Source organism: Aotus nancymaae, unplaced genomic scaffold (assembly GCF_030222135.1).
Source record: "Aotus nancymaae isolate 86718 unplaced genomic scaffold, 86718_ANA_hifiasm-v0.15.2.pri h1tg000067l, whole genome shotgun sequence".
Lineage (NCBI taxonomy): Eukaryota > Metazoa > Chordata > Mammalia > Primates > Aotidae > Aotus > Aotus nancymaae.
The window spans coordinates 15,395,713-15,420,159 of NW_026988482.1; the positions used below are offsets into that span (position 1 = coordinate 15,395,713).

General features: G+C 44.7%; 2 protein-coding genes and 2 non-coding genes across 5 annotated transcripts in view; 2 read left to right on the forward strand and 2 right to left on the reverse strand.

Moving 5' to 3' along the window:
• ATP13A3 (ATPase 13A3) overlaps positions 1-8,438 on the reverse strand; it is a 94,702-nt gene extending 86,264 nt beyond the window's left edge. For both annotated transcript variants that reach the window (XM_064366943.1, XM_012448952.3), the window contains exon 1: positions 8,381-8,438. The gene's annotated coding sequence lies outside the window, so the exon portion shown is untranslated. The remainder of the gene's footprint in view (positions 1-8,380) is intronic.
• A 7,828-nt stretch (positions 8,439-16,266) lies between these two features.
• Positions 16,267-17,098, forward strand: LOC105709545 (small ribosomal subunit protein eS1-like). Its single transcript, XM_064366769.1, has one exon. The coding sequence runs from the start codon at positions 16,275-16,277 to the stop codon at positions 17,067-17,069; it is 795 nt and encodes a 264-aa protein (XP_064222839.1). The 5' UTR covers positions 16,267-16,274; the 3' UTR covers positions 17,070-17,098.
• A 748-nt stretch (positions 17,099-17,846) lies between these two features.
• Positions 17,847-17,953, reverse strand: LOC135270892 (U6 spliceosomal RNA). The gene has a single exon (XR_010339047.1). It is a non-coding gene; the product is annotated as a U6 spliceosomal RNA (small nuclear RNA).
• A 721-nt stretch (positions 17,954-18,674) lies between these two features.
• On the forward strand, positions 18,675-18,781 carry LOC135270900 (U6 spliceosomal RNA). Its single transcript, XR_010339054.1, has one exon. It is a non-coding gene; the product is annotated as a U6 spliceosomal RNA (small nuclear RNA).
• Positions 18,782-24,447: the final 5,666 nt, after the last annotated feature.

Genomic DNA, 24,447 nt, shown 5'->3' on the forward strand with positions numbered 1-24,447 from the left:
GAGAGCCAAACTCGGACACATTCGTAGACGTATCCCCAGCATCTAGCGCTGTGTTTGGCACATACAGGAACAAAAACACTATCAAATAGTTAGATGTACCAATGCAGTCCTAAGGGCATAATCAAAAGGCTCTAACCTAGCACCCTTCCTTGCTACCTATAAAATCACAACTCTCACACACTACAGTTAACTAATAATTGCCACAACTGTTAAGGGAACGTGAAGAATGGATTCACTATGGGCCGCACTAGAGTTGAGAAAGGACTAGGGGCAGGGGTATTCTTTAAGATGCTTCTGAATCTGACTAAATTAAGGAGTTTATTCTGTTCTTTTCACCAAACACTGAACAGAAAACCATGGGCTAGCTTAAAATTATTCTTCAACTAACTCTTAAGGCAGTGCTGACAACTATGAAAAATACATTTTCATATCAAAAAGGCCCATTAAATATTTCAACCAAGAGTTTGCTAGGTTAGTCTAGTCTTTCAAATAAGCAAGTGCTATAGACAAAATTAAGTCATTTGCCTACAGTACTTTACATTTTACTTAGTATACGAATCTACGTATTATAATTAGCATAAAATAGGTTTCTATCTTTTGTGCTTAGGAAAATAAGAAAAATAAACATTAAAAAAGGAGGAACAAGGCAACTACAGATGAAAATTGTAAATGAGCTTAGAAAACTGATGGCTGAAGAAGCTAAGGCATGATCTAGAGAAGGACGAAAAATCTTTGGTCTATATGGAACCAGTGATTAGAATTCCATGTTTACAGAAATCAATTTAAAGGTCACAAAATTGAAATATAATTCAAAGTCTTCTTAAAAAAAAGGTAGAAATATTTGACTAATTAGAATTTTTAAATGAAAATAAGGCATATAAAGTCCTACAAAATTAACATAATTACAGATAGTTTTAAATTGTATAATGTGGCCAGGGATAGAAACATTGGGTAACAGTAATATAGAAGATGAGAAAAAAAAACAGACTGCAAACACACCAGAGACATGAAGAGAAAAACTAAAATATACATAAAATGTATAAAAGAGATACATGAGGCTAACATCTTGAGCTTTTGAGGATGTTGCTACGAAAGATACAAAATCATGGTGTGTTTTCAGCATAAAAGGCCTGAATATAACATTACTGTTTCAGTTAACAAAATAACAAAAAGTAATTATTAATCACACCTCCACACACACATCTGACTTGTTTTCAATATCTTCAATGTTACTAAGCTAACAAATAATCAGTTACCCTTCACTCAGATTCATCCTTACAATTCTCTAAGGTACCCTTCATCGCCTCTATCTGGCAAATAAAGAAAGCTCAAAGAGGTTCAGTGGCTTACTTGACTCAGACCACAAGACTGGTATGTGACACAGCTGTAATCCAAAAACACCTGCATTTGGCTCTGAAGCCCACATTTTAATCCAACACACCATGCCCTCTCCCAAGACATATGACTGTTAAATTTTTAGCCACCATGTCTTTACATACTCATGTTTTCTCACTGTGCTATCACCAGAGTAATATTTAAGTTGAGATACTTTAAATTTCATGGAATTCATTAATAATTTATATGGCTCTTTTAAAACAATGCAATTTTGCTAGTAGTAAGGAATACATTTATTCTTTAAAAAAACAAAAACGCCCAAAGTAGTTGATTTTCCCCTCAGAATGACAGCCAAGTACCAACAACCTTCTAATATTCTCAACTTTATTACCTAGCCTTTTAATTATACTAGATCTTTTTGTGGCATAACCTTAGGGAGACAGCAGATGTTCATAAATACCTAAGTTCTTTCTCCACTATTCACACTGTGTAGTCACATCATATATGCATTTAATTAAACCATTTCAACCACTTATACTCTGGGGAGAAGCAAACAGAGAACAATAATTTAAATAATGATGACAGTATGCCTTTCTTTACATCCCTGTCCCAAAGTGAGCATGAAATGAAGACTATAAATCTGCTATCCTCAGTCAATCTGAAGACCCATTCACCTGTCAAAACACATCTCACATAGCTGACTAGGATTCTAGCTCACCAAGAAAGTAACCTCTCTAAAACAACAGGAAAAACTGGCCTCTGGAATTGAAAAACAGAATGTCAGTTTCCTACAAGTTTTCAAACTGGTGCCTTTTTAAAAGACTTCTTCCAGCCGGGCGCGGTGGCTCACGCCTGTAATCCCAGCACTTTGGGAGGCCGAGGCGGGTGGATCACGAGGTCAAGAGATCGAGACCATCCTGGTCAACATGGTGAAACCCCGTCTCTACCAAAAATACAAAAAATTAGCTGGGCATGGTGGTGCGTGCCTGTAATCCCAGCTACTCAGGAGGCTGAGGCAGGAGAATTGCCTGAACCCAGGAGGCGGAGGTTGCGGTCAGCCAAGATCGTGCCATTGCACTCCAGCCTGGGTAACAAGAGCGAAACTCCAACTCAAAAAAAAAAAACAGACTTCTTCCAAGGGTAATTTTGACTACACAGGATTTTTACCTGAGAATTTAGGCCCACAGGCCCCATATGAAAGGTGATTTCACTTTATTCAGCTCTTTAGATCAATCAGAAAAAAATCAGGAACCAAAACACTTTTTATATCAAAATAATAACTAAGATATATTTCATCCTATTTCACAAATGAAAAAAAAAAAAAGACAGAGCAATGGGGATGCTGTAAGGAAGCCACCCTTAGATACCTATGTGGGAGCAATTCCACGGCTCATTTTAAACAAAGCAAAAATAGTTTAAGAAGTCTGTCAAGCAAGCAAAGGCAACCCTTAAAAGTTGGCTCTCACTAGAAAAAAAAATGCAAGAGTTTTGAGATGTGCCGTTACTACAGAGTACAAAATTAAAGCAAGGGTCAAAGGAATGTCTCAGCTAGAGAAATCCATGGGTTCTAACCCCACATCCTTGATGCTGTCACTTACTTCAGTTTCCTCTTCTGTAACAAGGAACTAATCTAAATAATCTACGATCTCTCCACATTATTTTCCATTTTCACATGTCTTTATTCCAGTGTTCACCTCCTTTGTGAAGAAAAGAAGAAAAACTAAATAGTCAATTAAACCAGCTTGCTCATGAGCTAGAACCATCTTTCACCTCACCACCCAACGTTTAAATATTTTTATTTAAAATTGAGAAAGATTCTATAGACATCAGCAATTTCCAGACCATGTAATTAGGAAACTGCTTTACATAGTTAACTCACTTTTTCTGGAAATTTAATTTCTTAACTAGTCTCTGAGTGTCAATTGATCATTTAAAACCAAGATCCACAGGGAGTAAGTGTAAGAGTCAACAAAAGAGGCCAGGCATGGTGGCTCACACCTGTAATCCCAGCACTTTGGGAGGCCGAGGCGGGTGAATCACCTGAGGTCAGGAGTTCAAGACCAACCTGACCAACATGGAGAAACCCCGTCTCTACTAAAAATACAAAATTAGCCAGGCATTGTAGTGCATGCCTGTAATCCCAGCTACTCGGGAGGCTGAGGCAGGAGAATCACTTGAACCCAGGAGGCGGAGGTTGCAGTTTGAGTCGAGATCACGCCACCACGCTCCAGCCTGGGCAAACAAAAGTCAACAAAAAAGACAAAATTCTGATTAATAGATTAATTTTGTAGTCTTGAAGTTTACTATTCAAGTTAACATTTCACCATCTCAGACTCTAGCAAAGGCTCCAATATGGCACTGTGGGTCTAAGATGTTAACAGATATGGTATTGGCATAGTTCCCTCTAGAGGATTATTCTATGGAAACTTTCTGGCAATCCCCATCCTCAAACAACTTTCCTCAGTGTCAGACATTTATTTGGACAGTTCTCTCCTTTATTCCAGTTTTCTCCCTTCTTACTGATTACCACAGTCATTTTTTAAACTATCATAACAGTAATCATTTTTTCCAATTACTATTTATTCATGTCATCTCATTTTACCTCTATTTTTAACTTTATTAATACAAATCATTTTTGGTTCTGTTTTAAGACAAGGTCTCACTTTGTCACTCAGGCTGGTCTCAAACTCCTGGCCTCAAGCCATCCTCCTGCCTTAGCCTCCCAAAGCACTGGGATTACAGTTGTGAGTGAGTCACTGTGCACAACCTACTAACACAAATGGTTTTAACTCCTAACTTTTACAATCACTAGTTAACTAGTGATAACTCATTAACTTCAGGACATTCTTCTACCTTATAAATAACTATTTTTCTCCTATTGAATAAGCCCAGAACTTTTTCATTTTTTAAAACCTAAATCTTAATTAAAATTACGTGCCAGAATTCTGAACCTCTTATTTTTATACTCTCAAAATATGATGATCGACACAACTCAAAAAAGGATCTAACAATTTCCTTGCTTCTTGAATGCTATCTGAGTTTAAGTGGTTAATAAGAAAGAACATTGTTTTGGCTGGGCAAGGTGACTCATGTCTGTAATTCCAACACTTTGGGAGGCTGAGGCAGAAGGATCGCTTGAGGCCAGGAGTTCCGAGACAAGCCTGGGCAACAAACTGAAATACTCATCTCTACAAAAAAATTTTAAAAATTAACCAGACATTATGGCACACATCGATTGTCCCAGCTACCCTGGTTGCTGCGGCAGGAGGGTTGCCTGAGCCCAGGAAGTTGAGGCTGCAGTGAGCCATGATCATGCCACTACACTCCAGCCTGAGTGACAGAGTGAGACTCTTTCTCTAGGAAAAAAAAAGAAAAGAAAAAAGGATGGAGTGCAGTGATTAATGTCTGTAACCCTAACACTTTGGGAGGCCAAGGCAGATGGATTACTTGAGTTCAGGAGTTTGAGACCAGCCTGGGCAACATGGTAAAAACCTACCTCTACAAAAAAAAAAAAAAAAAAAAAATTGGCTGGGTGTGATGGCACACACCTGTGGTCCCACCTATTCTAGAGGCTGAGGTGAGAGGATTGCTTGAGCCCAGGAGGTCAAGGCTAGAGTGAGCCAAGACAGCACCACTGCACTCCAACCTGGGAGACAGAGCAAAACCCTACCTCAAAAAAAAAAAAAAAAAAAAAAAAAAAAACTCAACATGGTTTTGATGACTACAGATTTACTCTCTCCATAAGCTAATTAGCTTCATTATCCCAAAAACTATGTTCCAAAACCAAGGCTAAAATAAATGCCATCAGCTATCTCTTGGATCCAGATGAGATATGGCATACTCAGAATACATTCCATCACTAAGATTCTGGTGATACATAAGATATGTCATCTTAACAGACGTCAGACACTGAATCACCTTCTTTTAGCTCACAACTGTGAACTGTTTTAACAGTGTTTTCTTTGATAGGTGATTAGCTGCCAACTCCTATTTCATTAATCATCTATTCAAATATAAGGTCTCTCTCACTTGGTACTTAGTTTAGGTCACCAAATATACAGCAAACAGAATCAACTTTGGATAAATCACATTATCCAGCTCATTTTCAAATCCTATTTCTGTCTTCAAGATTTTCAAAATTATAAACCACTTTGTTGTCATTCGTAAGTATAAAGTTCTTATTTCCACCATCACTCAGACTGAGAAAAAAAGACAGAATAAAGACAAAGTTCCATAGGGTGTCCCCATCACTGCTCATTCTCACTGAGTTTGACCACTGAGTAGGCTGTATGTCTACAGTAATAGGACCTACTGCATATCTCCTAAGATTACTGTGTATCTTAGGAATAAAGTATATTTATATTCTAAAACCTCACATTCACAGTAATTACAAAACCATGTTAGGCAAGCCTAGCTTGATTCAGTATATGGAATGGAAGAAGAAACCATTATGCGCCAGGAAGAGTACTCCTTTCTTTAAATATGGTCTCAGCTAATCCTCAACACTTTCAGGTATTAGTATGCTTCTTTCTTAATAAAAAAAGATCAAAGAAGTTAAACCGTATAAGCGACTTCGAAGACCGTCAGAATCCTAGCTCTATGTTACTGTGCTTAACACAGAGGTTTCTATTTCTGAGTTTATGAGGTTAGCTGCATGTGACTAGGCAACTTAACATCTCTGAACCTCGGTTTCCTCATCTATAAAATGGAGTTTAAGTGAAATAATTCACGTAATGTGTTTAATTCAGAGCCTACTATATAGTGAGCTCACTCAGTAACTATTAGCATTCGTCAAACTGGAACTGCTAGTTACGAAAATCAGAAATCAAACTCTGGTCTGACTCCCAAGTCCATGCTCTTTCCACTACAACATGCTGTAGTTGCCAATACACACTCCTTATCCACATAAGAATCCACACTTGAAATATGACATAGATGGGAAACTAATATTGCCTAAATGAGGTAACTATTAAGATCTAACTAACTAAAGCAGAAGGATTTTAGCTCTAATATCTGAGAAGCAGAAAACTCATAAGATACCATTTAGACCTTCAGGTGTACAGAGTTTTGTACTGAATTCCATGAAACTAGTTTCCTACCTATGTAGGAATATATCCCATCTCAAACCAGTTGTAAATCAGAAGTTTAATTATCAGAGGTCCCCCTAAAAAGCTTACTTAGGTGACCTGAATAAAGAAATGTACCCTAGAGCAGGAGCAGTGGCTCACACCTACAATCCCAGCACTTTAGGAGGCCAAGACAGCAGGATCACTTGAGGCTAAGAGTTCAAGACCAGACTGGACAACAAAGTGAGACCTCCGTCTCTATAAAAAATTTTAAAAAAACTAGTTGAGCATAGTGGCTTGCGCTTGTAGTCCCAGCTACTTGGGAGGCTAGCAGGAGGATCACTTGAGCCTGAGGTGGAGTTTGCAATGACCCAGGATTGCTCCACTGCACTTAAGCCTGGGTAACAGAATAAGACCCTGTCAGAAGGAAGGAAAGGGGGAAAGAAAAAAGAGAAAAAAAATAGAAAAGGAAGGGAAGAAAAGAAAAAAGGAGGAAGGGAGAGGAGGAAGGAGAAATGGGCCCTCCTACAACATAATCTGAACACTGCATCAGCCTGAAGCTTGTCAATTTTATTTTCAAAATCAACCACTATTTACTATTTTGAATTTAATTATAACTGTACCACTTTTAAATTAAAGCAACCGCCAGGCTCTGTGGCTCACACCTATAATCCCAGCACTTTGGGAGACCTAGGCGGGAGGATCACCTGAGGTCAGGAGTGTGAGATCAGCCTGGTCAACATGGCGAAACCCTGTCTCTACTAAAAACATAGAAAGTTAACTGGGCCTGGTGGCACATGCCTATAATCCCAGCTACTTGGGAGGCTGCGGCAGGAGAATCGCTTGAACCTGGGAGGCAGAGGTTGCAGTGAGTTGGCGCCACTGCACTCCAGCCTTCGAGACAGAGCAAGACTCCATTAAAAAAAAATAAAAATAAGGCCGGGCGCGGTGGCTCACGCCTATAATCCCAGCACTTTGGGAGGCCGAGGCGGGTGGATCACGAGGTCAAGAGATGGAGACCATCCTGGTCAACATGGTGAAATCTCGTCTCTACTAAAAATACAAAAATTAGCTGGGCATGGTGGCGCACGCCTGTAGTCCCAGCTACTCGGGAGGCTGAGGCAGGAGAATTGCCTGAACCCAGGAGGCGGAGGTTGCGGTGAGCCGAGATCGCGCCATTGCACTCCAGCCTGGGTAACAAGAGCGAAACTCCGTCTCAAAAAAATAAATAAATAAATAAAATAAAAATTTAAAAAATGAAACCAATCAAATAGTGTCATTTTTCCTACCAATCCCCTTACCAAAACCAGGCACTGCTGTTCTAACAAGTCTCAAAAATCTCACTTAAATATTTCACTCTCTGCCTGATCAGATGGTAGGATAATGCAAACCAAAGACAGTAGTAAAAGTTATCTTCTACAACAATCATTAATAATAGGTTTACTATTTCCAATAACTTCCAGGCACTGATTTGCCTTAAAGGGGGGGTTGTAAACCAGGATGAGATGCCCACACACACTGATTTTTAGGCACAACTCTAGTCTATTCAGCAAAGCAATAAATCTCTAGAGAAAAGAATGCCACATATATCCCAGGGAAACACAATTAATATGTGTGCATTGGTAAAAAGTTCTAACCAAAGACACAGCACTGTTCATTATGTACTCACCCTTCAAAGGAATCAAATCGAAACACTTTCATTTTAGCAAAGAAACTTTGAGAAGGACGGATTTTGCAATAATCTTTAAAGTCCCCGCATTTCTTGGATTTTTTAAATTCTAACTTCCTGCCTCATACATCTAAAATAGCTATGACATACTCAGGTATGTTCTGCTCATTTCGTTAGAATTGTGTAGAGGAACACAAGACTGTTTCTATGTGTACAACTCCATCCGCATTCATTTTGCCCAATATAACCACTAAATATAGCTCTAAGACACTGATGATTAAAAACAGTTAATTATGTGAGTGATTCATACCTCCTATGACCAAACACCAAGATTCAAGGATGTTTCTGTCAGATCTATGGGAAGAGGAAACAAGAAACACCTGTCACAAAGCTTTCCAAACTGGGAAGCCCCCTACTGAATCACTGCCAATCCCAACCTGAGGCCCTCCCCTTCATCCCTACCCCTCACGTCCCCAAAACAGCCAGAGGTCACACTTCCACCAGAACCTGACTTTGTGAAAGGAATGGAAAGAAAGGCCATAGAGTGGCCACGAGAGCACTGCCAGGAAAAAGGGCCCTGGGTTTTTCTAGCCCCCACTGCCACAGATTCCGCGTGGGAGGCCTTAGGCAAGTCAGAAGTCACTTTTCCTCCATGGGACTCACTTATTTTATCTGTAAAATGCGGAGACGGCAAGGAGCTCCATACTCCACTGAGGACGAGCTAGGGTCCCACAAAGACCCACCGAGGGCCCTGCCAGCCCCGTACCCCTTCTGCCCACAGGACCGCAACCTCCCACAGGACTTTCTGAAAGGGCCGACTACCGATCACCCCACTCCCGGCCCCCATGCTCCCCGCCACAGGCAGCGCGTCCACCCCCAGGCCTTCGCAACCACCGCGTGGGCTCCTGCCCGGCCTCACTCGTCCCCGACCCTCCCGGGTCTCAGCTCCTAGTCCCCGAGATGCCCATCTCCGGCCCGGGGAAGCTGGCCGCGACCTCAGCCGGCACCCGCCGCCCCGACCACATCGTTCGCCTCCTCAACCTCCCGCGTCGCCGCCGCCCACCAGCCCACCCGCCCCTCGCCCGGCTCACCCGGGCCGCTCACCGGCCGCCGCCGCGCCGCCTCCTCCGCGGCCTCCCTCGCGGCCGGACCAGCTCCAGGAGCCGCGGGGGACCCGGCCGCCGCTGTCGCCGTCGCCGCCGCCGCCGCCGCCGCCGCGCCTCAGCCCAGCCCCATCGCCCTCGGCCAGCGCCGCGCGCTGCGGCTCAGGGTGAGGGAAGGAGGCGTCGCGGCGGGGCCGGGCAGGCCCTGGGACGTCCGCGTTCTTCTCCTCCTCCTCCGCGCCCGCGGCGGCGGCGTGTAGCCGGGCAGGGCGAGAACAAGAGAGGGCGACGGGAGGCGGGCAGGGGGAGGGAGGGCGGTCTGCACTCCGAAGCGGCCCCCTACCGCCAGCGACGTCGCGGACCCCCCCTCCCCTCCGCGGCGGCGCCCGATCACGCTGCGAGGAGAGGCGACGGACAAGCGGGGTGCGCGCGCGGACTCGGGACTCCCGCGCCCGAAGTGAGGTCACGTGGTGGTTTCATCCCCGCGCCAAGAGCGGAGGGGCACGGACGACGTCAGGAGGCGGGAAGGGGCGGGGTGAACTCTAAGCCCCGCCCACCCCATGCGTTTAGCCCCCTCGGGCTGGCAAAAGAAAGAAGCAGGTAACGGGAGGCCGTCCAAAAACCTGGCTGTTAGGCGTGGGTGGCTAATGGAGGGCGGCTTTTCTGCTGGGATGAAGTGGGACGGCAAATCCCACTCCATCTTCTTTGGGCTATGACAACATCATAGTCCAAACTCCCATTTTAAGAACAGGGAAACTGAGGCTCAGTAACTAGACAAATGTTGCCCAGAGTCATGGTCATGGAGGAAGCTTGTGCTAAATAGTGGAGAGGAAACCAGAGCCCAGCTCCCAATGCAAGGTTCGTTCAGTCCTTTGGCCACCTCCGTCCCCGCCAAAATAAACAAACAAAAAACTGTCATTCGCGTCTGACCTCGGGCTCTGCGCGCCAGCCCCGGGCGGAGGAGAGGAGGAGCGCACCCGAGAAAGCTCCGAAGCACCCGCTGCTCGCCTCCGGCGGGAAAGGCGCCTCTTCAGACCGTCTTGGGCAAATTAAATACTTCCCTCCGCAGACGACTTATCTCGGGGTAGGGCCGCAGCCGGATTTCCAAATCACAGGTTTGGTTTTCGCGGCGTCCCCTCCCCGACGCGCGCAGGGAGCGCGCCCGGCCACCTGCAGCTTTGGGCCGCGGCCATCTTTCCGCCTGGGGCCACCTGGCCCGCGCCTTTGGCACCCGGCCCGCTTCGTGACTGTTCTCCTTGCCGCTACTTAACAGAAGTTAGCCGCCTTAGCGCCTAACTGATCTGCCTGATAACATGCACTCGGACCCTGTCCACCACACCTAGGGACACCTCTTCAGGAGCAGGGAGCATTTAGCCCATGGACACTTATTAGGGCCGCCACCCGTGGTCCACGCACACGATGACATCTCACCTGGGGCAGCACACCAACCCTAGTCCGCGACACTGATAACACCTCCCGGGGGCAAGGAGCGCACCACAGCCACCCCTGGTCCCCTACATTGTGTGGGGCTGGGCAGTTTTGTGGCATTTCTGCCCGCCTCTTGGCGTGGACAGTGCGCTGGACCTCGAGATGGAGCCACGGCTTTCTCTTCCCAATCCGTGGCCTTACCATTTTGTTTCGAACCTCACTGTTTGTTTCAAACCTCGTGGTGTTGAAATGATTAAATGAGTTATGGGGTGTGGTAGTGTTGAGCAAACTGCAAGAAAGCGGTCTGGGAGAGGTTGGACCCTAAAATCCCCCTCCCCCATCTCCCCTGCTTCTTTGCCTGGCTGTTTCCTCTCAGTCTTTAAACAGGCTGGCCTCTCCAAGTCCAAAACACGAAACGACCAAGACAACCTCCTCCTGAAGTGCCCTCTCCAACTCGCTTCCAAGTGCTTGTCTCTCAGTGCGACCTCCAACAGTGGTGTTCCCTGGCTACCTCTGCTTCCTCATTTCTCAACACTTGGCAGTCTGGCTTCTCCTCCCCCACTCTAACCCTTCTTCACCCTGCTCAGGCAAGAGTAACTCATGACTTCGATTTTGCCAAACCTTGCAGGCATTCCTCAGGCCTTACCTCTCTGGTTCTCTCTGCTAATTTGACAGCTTGGATAGCTCTCACCTACTGGAATCTCTCTACTACCTTGGTTTCAGAAGAGTGAACCCTCTCAATTATCATGCCAAGGTAAGTAAAGCCCCTGCCTCATGTGGTAGCATCCGCTTGTGAATCTGCACCTTCAGAACAGGATTCCACTCTAAGCCAACAGCTTTTCTCACTTTACTCACTCTTCTGGGATTGCCTGCGTCCTCATGGATGCAACTCCCAAATTAGCAATTTCCAACCCAGCCCCCTTCCACAAAATTTAGAACCAAATATCCAACTGCTTGCCAGAAAGCTCTAGCTAGATACCACAGAGACACCCCAAACTGGACACTTCCAGAACTGAAACTGCTTTCATAGCTGCCCCTCCCTCAGCTGTTAGCACCACCATCTCCACAGTCATCAGAATTAGAAAGTCGGGAATCAGTGAGTGATTCATAATTCAGCCCTCTGCCTTACCCAATCACCAAGTCCTATTTCACCTACTTAATAAGCCTCAACTTCTAAGGTGGGCTGGGCGCAGTGGCTCATGCCTGTAATCCCAGCACTTTGGAAGGCCGAGGCGGGTAGATCACATGAGGTTGGGAGTTCAAGACCAGCCTGACCAACATGGTGAAACCCCATCTCTACTATAAATACAAAATTAGCTGAGTGTGGTGGCCCATGCCTGTAATCCCAGCTATTTGGGAGGCTGAGGCAGGAGAATTGCTTGAACCCAGGAGGTAGAGGTTGCAGTGGGCTGAGATTGCGCCATCGCACTCCAGCCCAGGCAACAAGAGTAAAACTCCGTCTAAAAAACACAAAAAAAATTCCTATGGTGGTTCCCACTGGCATCCATCCTTTCTAGTCTGGACTGTTGCAGCAGCTTCCTAACTATCTCCTTTAGACAAATTCAGTCTTCAGGGTGAACTACAATGCACTCCACTTAAAATCCTGAGTTCCCCTAGGCTTCTGGCTGCAGTATATACCTCCAAGCTACCCAACACGAACCTGTCAATGCATTCTAGCTTTTAAAAGATCACAAAGAGCCCCAGAATTCAAGGTGCAGCCAATGTAAGGCAACATGCAGCCAGTCAAGGGAAAGCCATAGGAAAAATAGAAGAGCAGTTGGATATTCCAAAAACTTTTCTGTTACAGATGTTTTGAGAATGGTAAAAAAAAGAAGGGGGCACTGGCTTTAGAAGAAGTGCTGGGTCACTTGGCTTGAGCATGTTGAAAGGTTGAGGGAAAAGAAGGTGTAAGAAAAAGAGGAGAAACCCAATACAGGGGAGAGAAAGGGATTGGAACAGTCTTGAGAAGTTCTGGGAGGCCTACTGATTCTCAAGCCATGATGATTCTAGGTCCAAGCCCACTCCTTCCCTCCTCTGATCCTACTCACTCTAAGAGCCAACCCATGATCACAGCTGCACAGAGATAACAGCCATGCTAGTAAGGTCTGACTTTACTTCTCACAAAGGCTATTTCCTATCTCTTCCATCCTCAAAACCCCCATCTTTGCTTGCCCTTCCCTCTCACTGTCCCCTTACCTCCTATTTCACTGAGAAAATGTACACCATCACGGCACGCAGTGGCTCACACCTGTAATCTCAGCACTTTGGGAGGCTGAGGCAGGCGGATTACCTGAGGTCAGGAGTTCTAGACCAGCCTGACCAACATGGAGAAACTCTGTCTCTACTAAAAATACAAAATTAGCTGGGCATGGGGGCACAGCTACTCGAGAGGCTGAGATAGGAGAATCGCTTGAACCCGAGAGGCAGACGTTGTGGTAAGCCAAGGCCGTGCTGAGCCGAGGTCATGCCATTACACTCCAGCCTGGGCCACAGAGCAAAACTTCATCTCAAAAAGAAAAGAAAAGAAAATGTACACCATCAAGAGGGAACATCCTCAACTTCCTACATCGGCCCCAGTGTCTCTTTTCCCACTCTAGAGGGACAAAGCCTCCTAACAGTTAGCTCTCCACAAAAATTACCACTGTTAGGCCAACTCCAGGGCCTAGGCCTCCCCAGAATACTACTGTTGCCAACTCTGGGGGACACTTTCAGGCCTTGCCTTTCTAGTTCTCTCAGCAACAGGCATCTCCTATTCTTTTTTTTTTTCTTTTTTTTTTTTGAAATGGAGTCTCTCTCTGTCACCAGGCTGGAGTACAGTGGCACGATCTCAGCTCACCGCAACCTCCGCCTCCCAGGTTCACACGATTCTCCTGCCTCTGCCTCCCGAGTAGCTGGGACTACAGGCATGTGCCACCATGCCCAGATAATTTTTGTATTTTTAGTAGAGACAGGGTTTCACCATATTGGCCAGGCTGGTCTTGAACTCCTCACTTCATGATCTTCCTGCCTCGGCCTCCCAAAGTGCTGAGATTATAGGCATGAGCCACCACGCCTGGCTGCATCTCATATTCTTGAGACACTTTGCTGTTAGTTTTTGTAACATACTCTATTTTGGAATTCCTTGTCCCTCTTTCTGTCTACTCCACCTCTACCTCCGCAGGTGCTTCCTATGTCTTGTCTCTAAATGTTGCTGTTCCCCAGGGCTCCACCCAGCATTCATTCCTCTGTCTATACAAGGTTTGTTTGTTTTTTAATTTGATATCTCTTGACCTTACAAGAGTTGTGCTGGGCTTCAGAAGGATCTATAAGCTCCTTAAACTGGGATGCAAATACTTTTAAAGGAAGAAGTGGAGCTTTTATCGGCTTCTAAAAGGTGTCTGGGTCCCCCAGAAAAGATAAGAGGATTGATCCACATGCTCTCTGCTGGTGGCCTTATCTACCATGGCTGTAGCTGTCATCTGCATATAAATTAATAACTGCCAACTGAAGCCAGGCACAGCAGCTCACACCTGTAATCCCAGCACTTTGGGAAACTGAGGCAGGCGGATCACCTGGGAGTTTGAGAACAGCCTGGCCAACACGGTAAAACCCCGTCTCCACTAAACATACAAAACTTAGCCAGGCATGGCGGTACATGCCTGTAATCCCAGCTACACGGGAGGCTGAGGCAAGAAAATCACTTGAACCCAGGAGGCGGAGGCTGCAGTGAGCCGAGATGGCACCATTGCACTCCAGCCTGGGTGACACAGCAAGACTGTCTCAAAAAAAAACAAAAGGCCAGGCACGGTGGCTCACACCTGTAATGCCGACACTTTGGGAGGCCAAGGCAGGTCGATCACGAGGTCAGGAGTTCGAGACCAGTCTGACCAACATAGTGAAACCCTGTCTCTACTGAAAATACAAAAAATTAGCCAGCTGTGGTGGTATGTGCCTGTAATCCCAGCTACTCGGGAGACTGAGGCAGGAGAATCGAGTGAACCTAGGAGGTGGAGGTTGCCGTGAGCTGAGATCACACCATTGCACTCCAGCCTAGGCAATAGTGCCAGACTCCATCTCAAAAAAAAAAAAAAAAAACTGTCAGCCATATGCCTGCAGCCCAGGCCTCTTCTCAGAGTCCTGTCCCTGGGCCATTCTTCCCTGTCACTGTCACACAGTGTTTCACTGGTCCCAGATAAGTTCACTTATCCCCGACTCAACTCTTGCCCTTCTTCCCTAGACCAGCTCCTCTCCTCCTACCTAAACATCTACTCAAGCCCAAAACCTGGGAGTCATTCTTTACACTTCCCTCTCCTTCACCACCCATCCAATCCAACACCAAGCCCATTTCAAATCCTCTCCCATCTCTCCATCTCCCCTGCCACTAGAATAATGCATGCCACCTCCATCTCTCACCTGGCACTAGTGCGTTAGCTCCCAGCGGATTCCTCCCCTTTTACCCTTGCCCACCTCCAGTCCATTCTCACCCAGCCCCAGAGTAGTCATTTATGTGACTTCAAGCAGAGCTCCTGATGAAAACATTCACTTGCTTCCCATCGCACTTAGAATTCTAGATGAACTTCTTGGGTCCACAAAATCCAGTGCAGGATGTGGCCTGCCCACCACTTCTCCCTTTGCTGGCACCACTCTATCCTCTGTCCTCCCTGTCGTCTGACCCTAGACCTCTTCCCCAAGTTACTCCAGCTACACTGGGGCTTCTTTCAATTCCTCAAACACACCAACCTCTTTCCTGCCCCAGGGTCTTTGTATAATCTATTCTTTCCCTTCCCTTTTTTTGTTGCCTAACTTGTATAAGTTCAACTTTGGGCTTAAATACATATACAGTTGTCCCTCAATATCCACAGGGAGTTGGTTTCAGAACCTCTGTGGATACCAAAATCCAAAAATACTAAAGTCTCTGATATAAAAGGGTACAGTATTTGCGTATTACCTATATACATCCTCCCACATCCTCCCATATGCTTTTTTTTTTTTTTTTTTTGAGACAGGGTCTTGTTCTGACACCCAGGCTAGAGTGCAATGGCAGGATCTCAGCTCAGTAAAACCTCTGCCTCCCGGGTTCAAACAATTCTTTCTCCTGCCTCAGCCTCCCAAGTAGTTGGGACTACAGGTGTCTGCCACCACGCCCGGCTACTTTTTTCTTTTTTTAGTAGAGACAGGGTTTTACCATGTTGGCCAGGCTAGTCTTGAACTCCTGCCCTTAGGTGATCCACCCATTTCAGCCTCCCAAAGTGCTGGGATTACATGCGTGAGCCACCTCGGCTGGCCCTACTTTAAATCATCTCTAGATTACTTATAATACAATGTAAATGTTATGCAAATATATTTTTATTTATAGTATTTTATTGTTATTGTATTTATCTTGAGGCTGTAGTTGTGTGACATGTAAGATTGAAAAAATAGCAGTTTATTTTTGTAAATGTGAGAAGGACATTTGGGATTATGGGGAAGGGGCACATAAAATATCCTTGTCACCTGGGCACAGTGCCAGGTACCTGTAGTCCCAGATACTTGGGAGGCTGAGGTGGGAGGATTTCTAGGATTGCTTAATTAAGCCCAGGAGTTTGAGGTTATAGTGAGCTATGATTGTGCCACTTCACTCCAGCCTGGGCAACATAGTGAGATCTCAGCTCTTAAAAGAAAAAAAAAAAGCCTTCTGGCTCTCTGAGCAGCACCATGGCGGTTGGCAAGAACAAGCGCCTTACGAAAGGCAGCAAAAAGGGAGCCAAGAAGAAAGTGGTTGATCCATTTTCTAAGAAAGATTCGTATGATGTGAAAGCACTTGCTATGTTCAATATAAGAAATATTGGAAAGACGCTAGTCACCAGGACCCAAGGAACCAAAATTGCATCTGATGGCCTCAAGGGTCGAGTGTTTGAAGTTAGTCTTGCTGATTTGCAGAATGATGAAGTTGCATTTAGGAAATTCAAGCTGATGACTGAAGATGCTCAGGGCAAAAACTGCCTGACTAACTTCCATGGCATGGATCTTACCCATGACAAAATGTGTTCCATGGTCAAAAAATGGCAGACAATGATTGACGCTCATGTTGATGTTAAGACTACCGATGGTTACCTGCTTCGTCTGTTCTGTGTTGGTTTTACTAAAAAACACAACAATCAGATACGGAAGACCTCTTATGCTCAGCACCAACAGGTCCGCCAAATCCGGAAGAAGATGATGGAAATCATGACGCGAGAGGTGCAGACAACTGACTTGAAAGAAGTGGTCAATACATTGATTCCAGACAGCATTGGAAAAGACATAGAAAAGGCTTGCCAATCTATTTATCCTCTCCATGATGTCTTCGTTAGAAAAGTAAAAATGCTGAAGAAGCCCAGGTTTGAATTGGGAAAACTCATGGAGCTTCATGGTGAAGGCAGTAGTTCTGGAAAAGCCACTGGGGATGAGACAGGTGCTAAAGTTGAACGAGCTGATGGATATGAACCACCAGTCCAAGAATCTGTTTAAAGTTCAGACTTATAATAGTGGCAAATAAAAAGCCTTTGTGATGGTTGAAAAAAAAAAAAAAAAAGCCAGGCGTGGTAGCTCACGCCTGTAATCCCAGCATTTTGGGAGGCCGAGGTGGGTGGATCACTTGAGGTCAGGAGTTCGAAACCAGCCTGCCCAACATGGTGAAACCCTGTCTTTAAAAAAAAAACAAAAAAAAACAAAAAAGCCCATACCCACCCAAACCATCTCTTTGTGCAGCTACTGGTAAAGAATCGACTGGTTTGGTTTATCACTGTATACCCAGCACTAGGTGAAGCCTGGCATGTGATGGACACCCAAATGTTTATACCTGGACTAAATGAATGAATTTACAACTTCAGATATCATCTCTAAATGCCTTCCCTGATTCCTAGGCTAAGTTAAGAATCTCTCTTTAGCCAAAGCAGGTGGATCACTTGAGGTCAGGAGTTCGAGACCAGCCTGGCCAACATAATGAAACTCTGTCTCTACTAAAAATGCAAAAATTAGCTGGGCATGGTGGCAGGTGCCTATAATCTCAGCTACTCAGGAGGCTGAGGTGGGAGAATCGCTTGAACCCGGGAGGTGGAGGTTACAGGGAGCCGAGATCACGCCACTGCACTCCAGCCTAGGCAACAGAGCAAGACCCTGTCTCAAAAAAAAAAAAAAAAAGAAACCCTCTTTAGTGCGTATTTGTCTCACTGCATTTACAACCTAGAAGAAATACCTATTCAGTGTTTGTGTTTTCCATTAGTCTATCTTATTCATTTTTTTTTTTTAAATATGGACCGCTTCACAAGTTTGCGTGTCATCCTTGCGCAGGGGCCATGCTAATCTTCTCTGTATCACTCCAATTTTAGTATATGTGCTGCCGAAGCAAGCACTATCTTATTCATTTTTTTAAGGTTCTAAATACTTTCATGTGTTATTTGATCATCACAACAATGCCAACACTACAAATAGTAGTTACTCTTCTTTTCATTTTTATAGATGAAGAAACTGAAGAAACTTTACTATCTCATTTAATCTTTATAACAATTCCAGGAAGGAGATACTATTATTATCTCTGCTTACAGATGAAATTGAGGAAAGGCTTAAAAATCCCATTTTACAGAATAGAAAAAGATATGTTCAATAACTCACCCAAAAGCACAGCCAGGATTCAAACCCGGACACTGTGCTCCAGAGCCAAACTTTTGACCACTATAACCAAATGAAGCCAGAGTGATTCACCATCTCACATCCAAACTCTGGTATTTGTTTAAGCACCCAGACTTTGACTTCCTCATGAGCCAGGACCTTTCTCAGCCACATCTGGATCCTCAGCCCTTCACAGCACACAGCAGTAGTCAAAAAGTATGCGGAGTAAGTGGATAACAAGTTAGCATTGATTTTCACAACCAAGTCAGATTAGCAATGGAATTGTTATGATTCTCCTTTTATAGAGAAGAAAAATGAGATTCACAACTTCACATGAGGGAGTGTCTTGTCTAAGAATCTCTGACTGTGTCTACCCCTTGTCTGTATTCCCTCTGCTGCTTCCACAAAAGGTTAGAAGTCACATGTTTAGATTATGAAGACCTTATCTTGAGAAATGTCAAAACAGTGCTCACTTTGGCAGCACATATACTAAAATTGGAACGATACAGAGAAGATTAGCATGGCCCCTGCGCAAGGATTACACGTAAAATAAAAAAAAAAGAAAAAAAAAAGAAATGTCAAACAAGCAAACCAAAAAAACAAAACAGCACTCATTGCCTTTCCCAGAAAAAGTGGCCATTAAAAGTACTTTGAGGCTAGGTGCAGTGGCTTGCACCTGTAATTCCAGCACTTTGGGAAGCAAGGTGGGTGGATCTTGAGGTCAGGAGTTCAAGACCAGCCTGGCCAACATGGTGAAACTCCATCTATACTAAAAATACAAAAATTAGCCAGATATGATGGCAGGCATCTATAATCCTAGCATTTTGGGAGGCCGAGGCAGGCAGATCACCTGAGGTCAGGAGTTTGAGACCAGCCTGGCCAACATGGTGAAACTCCATCTCTACTAAACATAAGAAAATTATGACGTTTGGCCAACAAGCTCCATCTCTCTTTCTTTTAGTACCTCTTAAGCCATTCAGTTCCTATTTAGCTTGACCTATGCAGGCCAGTGCTTGTGTGCGTGTGCACGTGTGTGTGTGTGTGTGTGTGTGTGTGTGTGTATTGGAATGAGAACAGGGAACAGGGAGCAGGACTGTTAAGTCAGATGTCTACAAATCAGAGCCCCGGGCCACCACTGACTTGTTTCTGTCTCTAAGCAAAGCATGTAAAAAATTTTTTGCCTCTCCCATGAGACAAAGCCATGGGCCTGGCATTTTTCTGAGGTCATGGTGCCCTAGGATATGATGATTCACATGACACTGAACACTGTTTACCAACTAGCTATTTAGGATATGGGGGCCCTCCTGGAGGAGTGCTTACTGCCAGCATAGGACCAGTGTGCTGATAACCTGGTTCTCCAAGAAATTAAAAGCCCTGACTGTGTGACACCTGCCATTTTAATGGTGTAAATGCTCCCACCACAGCCAGTTTCAAGCTACCAAGAGTTTCACTACTGTTTCACAAAATGCCCGAAAATTTTATTATTATTATTATTTGTTGAGATGGACTTTCACTCGTGTTGCCCAGGTTGGAGTAAAATGGCATCATTTTGGTTCACTGCAACCTCCACTTCCTGGATTCAAGCAATTCTCCTGCCTCAGCCTGCCACGTAACTGGGATTACAGGCATCCGTCACCACACCCAGCTAATTTTTGTATTTTTAGTAGAGACGGGTTTTCACGATGTTGGCCAGGTTGGTCTCAAACTCCTGACCTCAGGAGATCTGCTCACCTCGGCCTCCAAAAGTGCTGGGATTACAGATGTGAGTCACCATGCCTGGCCCAAATTCCTGAAAATTTAACAGTCAGCACTAGTGAGCCAGTACACATGAGCCCCAGCACACTGCTGTGTGTAATAATTCCTGTGTGGGTCAGGAGAAAAGAAATACGAGTAGTCCTTTAAGATTTTGGCTTGGCCGGGCACAGTGGCTCATGCCTGTAATTCCATCACTTTGGAAGGCTGAGGTGAGTGGATTACCTGAGGTCAGGAGTTCAAGACCAGCTTGGCCAACATGGTGAAACCCTGTCTCTACTAAAAATACAAAAAATTAGCCAGGAATGGTGGTAGGCACCTGTAAGCCCAGCTATTCAGGAGGCTGAGGCAGGAGAATCACTTGAACCCCAGAGGTAGAGGTTGCAGTGAGCCAAGATTGTGCCACTGCACTCCAGCCTGGTTGACAAAGCGAGACTCCATCTCAAAAAAAAAAAAAAAAGATTTTGGCTTTAGGGGCCAAAGTCTGACTCATAGGCTGTTATGGGGAATTTCCCTGTGTTTCGATGTAATGATTTCTTCTCTGATGAAAAAAGTGCAATTGCGTTAATATTAGAGATGGGAAAACTGAGTTCAAGTCATAGCCTTCTTTTAAGTCATGTGTTTCTTTTTTTTCTTTTTTTCTTTTTTTTTTTTTAAGATGGGGTTTCACCATGATGGCCAGGCTGGTCTTGAACTCCTGACCTCAAGTGATCCACCCACCTCAGCCTCCCAAAGTGCTAGGATTACAGGTGTGAGCCACCGCGCCCGGCAAGTCATGTGTTTCTTTCTTTGAATCTAAATCGTAATGGGAATAATATTACCCACTGCACAGAATGTTTAATTATCTAACACACTCTGCTATAGTAGTTACTCATTGGTAGGCACTGTTTAAGTACTTTACAAACTTAACTCATTTAATCTTTATAACAACACTGTTAGGTAAGTACTATTACTAATTTAGAGATGAAGAGACCAAAACACAGGGAAGATAATGAAGTTCTTTTAAGGTAACAGAGGCAAAAGATGATAAAGCCAGGACTTGAACCTGGCTTCAAAGTCCATGCTCTTAGGGCCCCATGCCAAAACTAGCTGCCTGTTTTTGCGGTTTTACTGGAACACAGCCATGCTCATTTATTTACATCTTATCTGGCTGCTTTTTTGTTACAACGGCAGAGTTGAGTAGTTGTGATAGAGACCATATGGCCCACAAAGCCCAAAATATTTACTGTCTGGCCCTTTACAGAAAACGTTTGCTGACTCTGGCTCTATAGTATCCTGTTGGTTTGGGTTGAAACATTGATTGTTATTTGGAACCTGATGGTCCCCAGTGGTTCCAAAATCATGTTGCTGGGCCAATAAGACAAGCAAAACATAGTGTCCAGATTGTAACTATACTCTAATGTTTATACTATAATGATTGTGTCAGTGAAATAGCATTCTGAAGCATAAGGTGTAAACTTCAGTAACAAATGATGCATATAAATGTGTATTAATAGAAATATGTATCAGGTCCCGGGCACCGTGGCTCACGCCTATAGTCCCAGCACTTTGGGAGGCCGAGACGGGTGGATCATGAAGTCAAGAGATCGAGACCATCCTGGTCAACATGGTGAAACCCCGTCTCTACCAAAAATACAAACATCAGCTGGGCATGGTGGCGCACGCCTGTAGTCCCAGCTACTCTGGAGGCTGAGGCAGGAGAATTGCGTGAACCCAGGAGGCGGAGGTTGTGGTGAGCCGAGATCGCGCCATTGCACTCCAGCCTGGGTAACAAGAGCAAAACTCTGTCTCAAAAAAAAAAGGAAATATGTATCAGGACCGGGCATGGTACTCACACCTATAATCCCAGCACTTTGGGAGGCCGAGGTGGGCAGATCACTTGAGGCCAAGAGTTTGAGACTAGCCTGGCCAACGTGGTGAAACCTCATCTCTACTAAAAATACAAAAATTAGCCAGGCATGGTGACGTGCCTGTAATCCCAGCTACTCAGGAGTCTGAAGCTGAGAATCGCTTGAACCCAGGAGGCAGACGTTGTAGTGAGCCAAGATTATGTCACTGCAATCCAGCCTGGGCGACAGAGTAAGACTCCATCTCAAAAAAAGAGAAAAGAAATCTATATCTGACTCCATAGGATCCCAACATCTCAAGGATTAAATTAATTCAGATTACTTATCCCAACCCTACCTCCTCTTGGGAATATTGCATCAAGTTTCTAAAGTTAATGCTGTCGATTCTTCATGATCATTCCTTGAGTCCTGCAAGATGATTCTTCTGTATAGAAATGGGATTTTTATGGCCAGGCCCGGTCGCTTATGCCTGTAATCCCAGTACTTTGGGAGGCCGAGGTGGGCGGATCATGAGATCAGGAGATCGAGACCATCGTGGCTAACACGGTGAAACCCCATCTCTACTAAAAATACAAAAAATTAGCGAGGTGTGGTGGCGTGTGCCTGTAATCCCAGCTGCTTGGGAGACTGAGGCAGGAGAATCGCTTGAACCCAGGAGACGGAGGTAGCAGTGAGCAGAGATCGTGCCACTGCACTCCAGCCTGAGCAACAAAGCAAGACTGTCGAAAGAAAGGAAGGAAGGAATGGGCTTTTTGCAAAGGCATCTTTTTTATGGGGCTGAGGAATCAAAGTGAGACTCCGTCGAAGGAAGGAGGAAGGAGGGAGGGAGGGAGGGAGGAAGGAAGGAAGGAAGGAAGGAAGGAAGGAAGGGGAAGGAAGGGGCTTTTTGGAAAGGCATCTGTTTTATGGAGCTGAGGAATCAGGCTTACATCACCATACCTGTCAATGTGTCTCCAAGGCAGCTTCTCCATGTTACCTGTTTCAGATGCCAAGCAGAGAAGCTCCTCAAAGCCTGTTGTTTGCTGTCCTGTATAGTCGTTGAAAACTTGCCCTGACCTTTGCAGCTACTTCCTGTGAGCAATTCAAGGATGGCCAGTCACTTATGACCTATTTTCAGAGCAGGCAATTCTGATTTCTAGAACAAACTCAAAACAAGCTCAGCTACAGATGATTGACTGAGTTTCCTTTGGGCTCCTGGTACCAGAAAGAATTGCTCACTGGAAGGATCATAGGGGACACTCCTATCTCACTGCCTCTCTCAGGTAGGTGGATTTTCATTGCCCTCTAAACCAGTCAACAACTCAAGATCTCCAGAAGGATGTTTGTGATCTTCTGTTTGCTAAAGACAATTGCTTCCTTATAGAATTTTTTATAAAAGGGGGAGCACGTGAGACTTTGTCTCTACAAAAAATAAAAAAAAAATTAGCCAGGTATGGTGGTGTGCATCTATAGTCCCATCCCAGCTACTCAAGAGGCTGAGGCAAAAGGATCCCTTGAGCCCAGGAGATCAAGGCTGCAGTGATGATGTCACTGCATTCCAGCCTGAGTGACAGAGCAAGACTCTGTTTCTAAAACAACAAAACAGAACAGAACCCTTAGCTCTTCTTTGTTTTGTTTTCCTCAGAGCAGAGATGCCTCATTGAAATAGGTAAATTAAGGCGATACTGATTGCCAGCTCCAGTGTGGAAGTCCCAAGGCCAAGGAATTTCTTTCATAACCATTTCAAAAGTGAGTCCATCCAAAATACACCTCCACCATGAGATTACCTGTAATCTAATTCATCCTAGAAGATGGAGTCCAAACAGCCTCAGGTTCTGCAAATTTCACAACAGCAATAGCCACAAATGAAAATGAACAAGGCTTTAAGGTGGAGCATACCAAAAACATCTATTTCCACACGTGTCTCTATCGCTACACTCCTTAAATACACTTAAATAGCTCATATTACCAGCAGAGACCACCAACGTGAAACCTCTTGGGACTTTATGAAAAGTTTTCTAAAGTTAATGCTGTAGATTCCTCACGATTATTTCAAAACTAATGTGATTTCTTTAGGGTGCCTTTAATTACACTCATGACCTTGATTTCATTTTAAAAACATACATTTAAAGAAGACTGAGGACCCTAAGAATCTCAAATATCACTTTGAGGGGTACCTAATAGCTGTTTTAGATTCCTGAGATACTTGGTTTTATCTCTCTTTTAGAAACAAAAATTATGCTCAGCTCTAACCTCATCTGGCTCTACCAATTGAGATATTCACAGAATGATTTCAAGCTCCAAGAGAAAAGGGAGAGTCACATTCACCTTTTTATCCCTGACAGCATGTAACCGCATTCCCTCCTCATTTTTGCATCCTCGGATTCAATCAACCAGCGATCAAAAATATTCAGGAAAAAAAAACAATAAAACACTGAAAAATGCAGTTGGGCCGGGAGCGGTGGCTCACGCCTGTAATCCCAACACTTGGGAGGCCAAGGTGGGTAGATCACCTGAGGTCAGGAGTTTGAGACCAGCCTGACCAACATGGAGAAACCCCATCTTTAATAAAAATACAAAATTAGCCAGGCATGGTGGCACATGCCTGTAATCCCAGCTACTCAGGAGGCTGAGACAGGAGAATCACTTGAACCCAGGAG